Genomic DNA, 5984 nt, shown 5'->3' on the forward strand with positions numbered 1-5984 from the left:
TAGGTGAGCTAATGAGGCTTAGCCTGGCGTATCGGCTAACAATAGCCGTAGCAAGTCATCAAGTTTAGAAGTCATCGTGGCCTAAAGGATAAGACGTCCGGTGCATTCGTATCGAGCGATGCACTGGTGTTCGAATCTCGCTAGCGGGTACCAATTTTTCTAATGAAATACGTACTCAACAAATGTTCACGATTGACTTCCACGGTGAAGGAATAACATCGTGCAATAAAAATCAAACCCGCAAAATTATCATTTGCGTAATTACTGGTGGTAGGACCTCTTGTAAGTCCGCACGGGTAGGTACCACCGCCCTGCTTATTTCTGCCGTGAAGCAGTAATGCGTTTCGGTTTGAAGGGTGGGGCAGCCGTTGTGACTATACTGAGACCTTAGAACTATATCTCAAGGTGTGTGGCGCATTTACGTTGTAGATGTCTATGGGCTCCAGTAACCACTTAACACCAGGTGGGCTGTGAGCTCGTCCACACATCTAATCAATAAAAAAAAAAAAAAGTGTCAAGTGTAGTACTTTGCTGAATCTATCACCAGATGTGAATCGCAACCCACTGAGAAGACCCGGCGAGAAACTCAGTGGGCTATGTCTGTGAGTTAAACATCTAGTAAACTATTTTCTAATCTTATTCCCAATTAGCTTAGAATATTGAACAATGATGGTCTCCTAATAAGAAAATGGTGGGATTGAAGGGCATTTTCGGATTCGTCAAATTATTATATCACTACAATTTTTTTTGTAAACAACATGTCTCGACGACGACTCTTAACAGAATGAACCTTTTTGTAACTAACTTTAAATGTTGCCATAATGATGATCTTCAACACACCAAAATAAATAAAATTTGAAATTGATTAACACAATAGTAGTCTTCGATAGGTATGAGAAATATTGATTTATAGATACATAATATTGCGAGTAGCCCAATTATGAGTTTTCGTGAACACATATTTACCGTTATCAGACCTGTGACAGGCACGCATCATAACTATTGCTTGGGGTAAGAATACATACTATGTTTCGAGAATTGGTATTAACAATGAGGTGTTTAAAATGAAACAAAACAAAAATGCTGCAATATATATTTATAATTCATTTCACACTATATAATTAAACTCAATCGAATCCATGTTTCATGCTTTTTCAATTTGTTTAATCCGATAAACTCTCTGATTGTTTTAGTAGACTACGTAAGTTGGTTCTGTTGCGATACCGCAGTTGTTGTTACGGGATGAAATCAGCAAGTATCCTTCGACTCCCCAGTCGGGGCCCCAGGAGTTTTTGATGATCCAATAGGTGTCGCCGTCGCGTTCACCGTAGCCGACTAACGCCATCTCATGGTTCAGGCGTTTAGTTGTGCTGTTATGATAAATGGTCGCTGTGGTTATTGTAGCAGTAGCAGCGGTTTTTGTTGTGTGGACAAAGTTCGTTGGCGAGCAGGAATGTACAAATATGTTTTTTTTTTATTGCTTAGACTGGTGGACGAGCTCACAGCCCACCTGGTGTTAAGTGGTTACTGGAGCCAATAGACATCTACAACGTAAATGCACCACCCACCTTGAGACATAAGTTCTAAGGCAGAAATAGGCAGGGCGGTGGTAAATAATCTTGCATGAACAATTAGGTGTAAAAAAGTTGTTTTCCCGATGGATACCGCATTCGCTCTGTGAAGAGCAAAAAGCGGCTCGCGTTACTTGGTGCGTCAGAACTCTCGAAAGATTCCACGCAGGATCCTCAAATGCTGTATACAACATTGTATCAGGTGACGAATCCTGGATATACGCGTACGAACCCGAAACAAAAAACCAGTCACGAGTTTGGGTGTTCGAAAATGAGTTAAAGCCAACAAAAATTGTTCGTTCACGGCGTGTTGCAAAAAAAATTGTGGCCACGTTTTTCTCCAAAACCGGCCATGTTACGACTATTCCTCTTGAGGGACAAAGAACGGTTAATGCAGAATGGTATGCTAGCATTTGTTTGCCACAGGTCGTTTCTGAACTCTGTAAAGAGAACTGCAACCGCCGCATCATCCTCCATCACGACAATGCGAGTTCTCACACCGCGCACAGGACAAAAGAGTTTTTAGAGCAAGAAAACATAGAATTATTAGACCATCCGCCGTACAGCCCCGACCTAAGCCCTAATGATTTCTATACTTTCCCTAAAATAAAGAATAAATTGCGTGGACAGAGATTTTCATCACCTGAAGAAGCTGTGGACGCCTTCAAAACGGCCATTTTGGAGACCCCAACTTCCGAATGGAATGGTTGCTTCAATGATTGGTTCCATCGTATGGAAAAATGTGTCAAATTACGCGGAGAATACTTCGAAAAGCAATAAATACATTTTTAAATAGTAATGTTGTGTCACTTCGTTAATTCCCGAAATTTTCAGTGCCGCCCTCGTACTGTTGTCAATTGATTATAGCAGTAGATGAGTGAGATGTGTGACGTATGCACTAGATCGGGATAAGAGCTTTAATACCGCTACTTATATTGAAGTCGAAGTCTCAATGTTATAGAATAAAAAGAGCCATCGAAGGGATTATTTACTGTACATTTTTGGTCCCTTAATATTGTTCTTGGGGTGGTATACAGCATCATCCTTTTTCATTCTACCGTGAAGCAAACGTGTGTGTGTTTGCTACATTGAAATTAGTTGAAATGAAATGAAAAATTCAATTAACCACACATTGAAACCAATTTTAGTTGTTTGGTTGATTGAATCCTTCTAAACGTTTTTACATTAAAGCGTATTTTGTTTTTATTTGTTATTTTAGAAAATTTCTAGTGTACCTGACTGGATGCCAATTATTGTTTTTCTCGTCATAGGTAGCCCAAATAGTCTTTATTGTCTTAGTCTCCAAATCGCTATCTTCAGCGACGAACTTGATAGTGTTTTCAACGGTTTGTGAATCTGGTCCTGTTAAGAAGTTGTAGGTTAAGTAATTATACCATCACACAAAAAAATTCACTTGACTACACAGAGAAACTATAATATTTATTCCAATATTTCTGTAGTGCTGTAACAAAGTTCATAACAGAAACATCGACAACTGTCGCAGAATGAACTCGGAATCAGAGATCACGCCAAGAGTTCGTTAAATCAGACATGTCCATCACAAAATGACATCACAAGGTGGTGGTAAGTGAACTATATTGAGAACTAAAACTTAAACACGAAATGTAGCGTTCAGATGGAATATGAACATTAAATAAACGACTTTAGATTAATTGTTGTCGATTAATTAGTTAATATATTCAAGAAAAAGTATTGAGTTTTGCGCTATTATTTAATAGCGTAGAGCGAGAGTTTTATAGCGTTTGAGGTAGTACAGATAACGAATACTATGTTTTCTTGCTAACACAGAATTACCACTGTTGATTCGACATCAAAAAAATGCGTACTAAATTAAAAGTTTTAAAGATTAAAACGGGCACCATTTTTAGAATGCATAAATACAGAATTATTATTGTAGAAAATTACTAAAAACGAAAGTACATAGCATATTTACATATGTAATGGGTTCCTTTTTTTTTCAGGCAAGGGGCCGACTCTTGTATTTTGGACTTAACGGTCTGCAGACGTTGGGTACAGACCGCGGGCTTATGGGTATTTTTAGGGCTCTACCGCACCAAACGACTCACCTTGCACTATCACCCCGACGTCCGATTTCCACCCGGGGTCAGAAAACGGTCAGAGTAGGGGGTTCCCGCGGTCAACACTACAAGCAGACTCGCGGCGCTACTCCTGACGCCCGACCGTCGGGTCGTCGAGACGATCGTCGACGACTAACAACACCGGTCTCCGCGGTAATTGTAATGGGCTCCTACCCCAATCGATATGGAAAGAGGTAAAAAGCAAAACTTACCGACGTATTCAAAGTTGTCGGTTTCTGGCAAGATAATCTTTAAGTCGAATATATTATCTTCAGATCCAAGCATTACATTACACTTGAAAATCGCATCTTCACCATCGTCAGTTTCTGGGTGGATCTGTTAGTAAATGTTTAATTACTATATCAATTACATAAAACAATTATATAACGACGTATCAATACAATTAAAAAAAACATACAAGGTCAGTTTGTATTACAAATATTGCTGGATTTTTCGGACGCGGTAAAAACCCAAGTGGCCTGAATTCTGACAGCATGTGGGCCGACCGACATTTCAAGGATAAATAGCAGTCTTCAAATTATTTTTCCGAATCTTTCGTATTGTAGTTTTTATAAATGTAGATTTCATAAAGCTAAGTAGATGAATATTAGCGTACCTCATATGAGACTCCGTATCTGTATTTTGCGTTTTCATCTACGATAATACTTTTCACAGCTCCTTTGTTGTAGTCGACGCGTGACGAATGATTTGTTTTCCTTGAATGTAAAATTGATATTTGGATCACGACATTTTATTCACTTCGTAGGTAGACAGACAAGCATGCACTGGTGTTAGGGGGTCTTGTGATCCAGCGCTCGTCTTGTGATTAGGGCCATCCTGCCTATTCTTGAAGCAGTTTTGGCTTGGGGCAGCCGTTGTACTATAAAACTAAGGCTTAGAATTCTTGTCTTTTTTTTCTTAGATTGGTAGGTGAGTTAAACCATTGTCATAGACCATTCATATAAAAAACGTAACCCACCCACCTCGAGACATGTGATCTTATTGAGCGAAGGATCCTTACCATACTGAGTAGTCTTGTACGTTGCCGGCACTAATTGACATCCTGACGGCTTCGAAATGGTATGTTTCAGGCCAATCTAGAGGTTCGTCTTTCAAGTCTATAAAAAAACGTATTGAAATAATTCCCTTTGAATTAAAAATCTTTACAGATAACATTATAGATTAAAAGGGCTTTTGTAATTCAGTTTGGTTGATGTTTAACGATTTTCCATCAAATTAAAAAAAAGCATATAATATAAACAATTGGAGTTATATGTTAATAGTAGATCTGCGGTGCTTATTAATTTATGATCACTATTTTTCACGGTAAAATATCAAGTATCAATCATTTCTAGTGTTTTACGCACTTCATTTTTACAGTATATAATGAACAATAAAGTTTTTAAGACTAAATATTTTTATTAATTTAAATAACAGAAACAGCAAAACAATTAATAGCTTAGGAAAAAAAGCTTATTGAACCATGTCCTTTTTCCTTTGAAGTTATCACGAATCTTTTTACTAATGTAACAGAAAAATAGTATTTGAAAAATCATACCTATTGTCGCTGCCGCCACGAAGGGCAGGCCGAATATTAACAACCAAAACCGATTCATTTTCCCGAAATCCGCTCCCAATGTGACAAATACAGCCGTCATTTACTTTTATACAGTCTCCAAATCAACACTAATTAATTAAATTCATTTTCCCTATTAGTAAGCCCACTGTTAAAAATATGGATATTCCTATTATTATTTTCATTAAGTGTATTATTGTATATTATTTCTAGGTGGGCCGACTATTTTAAAAGAAATGGAACGTTATTATTTTATTATTCTGTGTCGTCCATCTAAGCAAGAAAGTAAAAACAAACAAACGACACTATATTCACTTCAACGTGTTACGTTTATCTCATCCGCCAGGATAACTCTGCTAAATAGCGTAAAATATACTGTCTACTTTAAGATGTGGTCCGCTGTCATAAGAACTAGCTTAATATTCACGTTAAATTAAATTAAGGAAATTTTTGGATTTTATTGTTAAAGAATTCAAGCATATCCACATTTATACTCACCTTATTTTTCCATCACGAAAACTCATATCTGCTTAATTATGAAAAAAATATTTTATAAATAATTAATCTGTGCCCTAAAAACTCGGCGATAGATATCGCCTTACTATAAAAAATAATTGGAAACAACCTATTCATTATAGCTATTGAAAAAGCGCGCATGTTGATTCTGTAAAATCATAATAGCTACAACTGATTGGTATAGCTCTACCACATTTTGGTGTCAATATCGCGTAGTATTTT

General features: G+C 37.3%; 1 protein-coding gene across 1 annotated transcript; it reads right to left on the bottom strand.

Moving 5' to 3' along the window:
• Positions 1–1079: 1079 nt before the first annotated feature.
• Positions 1080–5308, bottom strand: Catl-like (cathepsin L like protein; the record flags this gene model as incomplete). Its single annotated transcript, NM_001135201.1, is given in 6 exon segments — positions 1080–1378; positions 1381–1383; positions 3884–4006; positions 4287–4386; positions 4692–4788; positions 5229–5308. Coding segments are annotated over 6 exon segments (570 nt in total), but the record flags the coding sequence as incomplete, so codon positions are not given.
• Positions 5309–5984: the final 676 nt, after the last annotated feature.

This window comes from Bombyx mori, chromosome 10, assembly GCF_030269925.1.
Source record: "Bombyx mori chromosome 10, ASM3026992v2".
Taxonomy (NCBI): domain Eukaryota; kingdom Metazoa; phylum Arthropoda; class Insecta; order Lepidoptera; family Bombycidae; genus Bombyx; species Bombyx mori.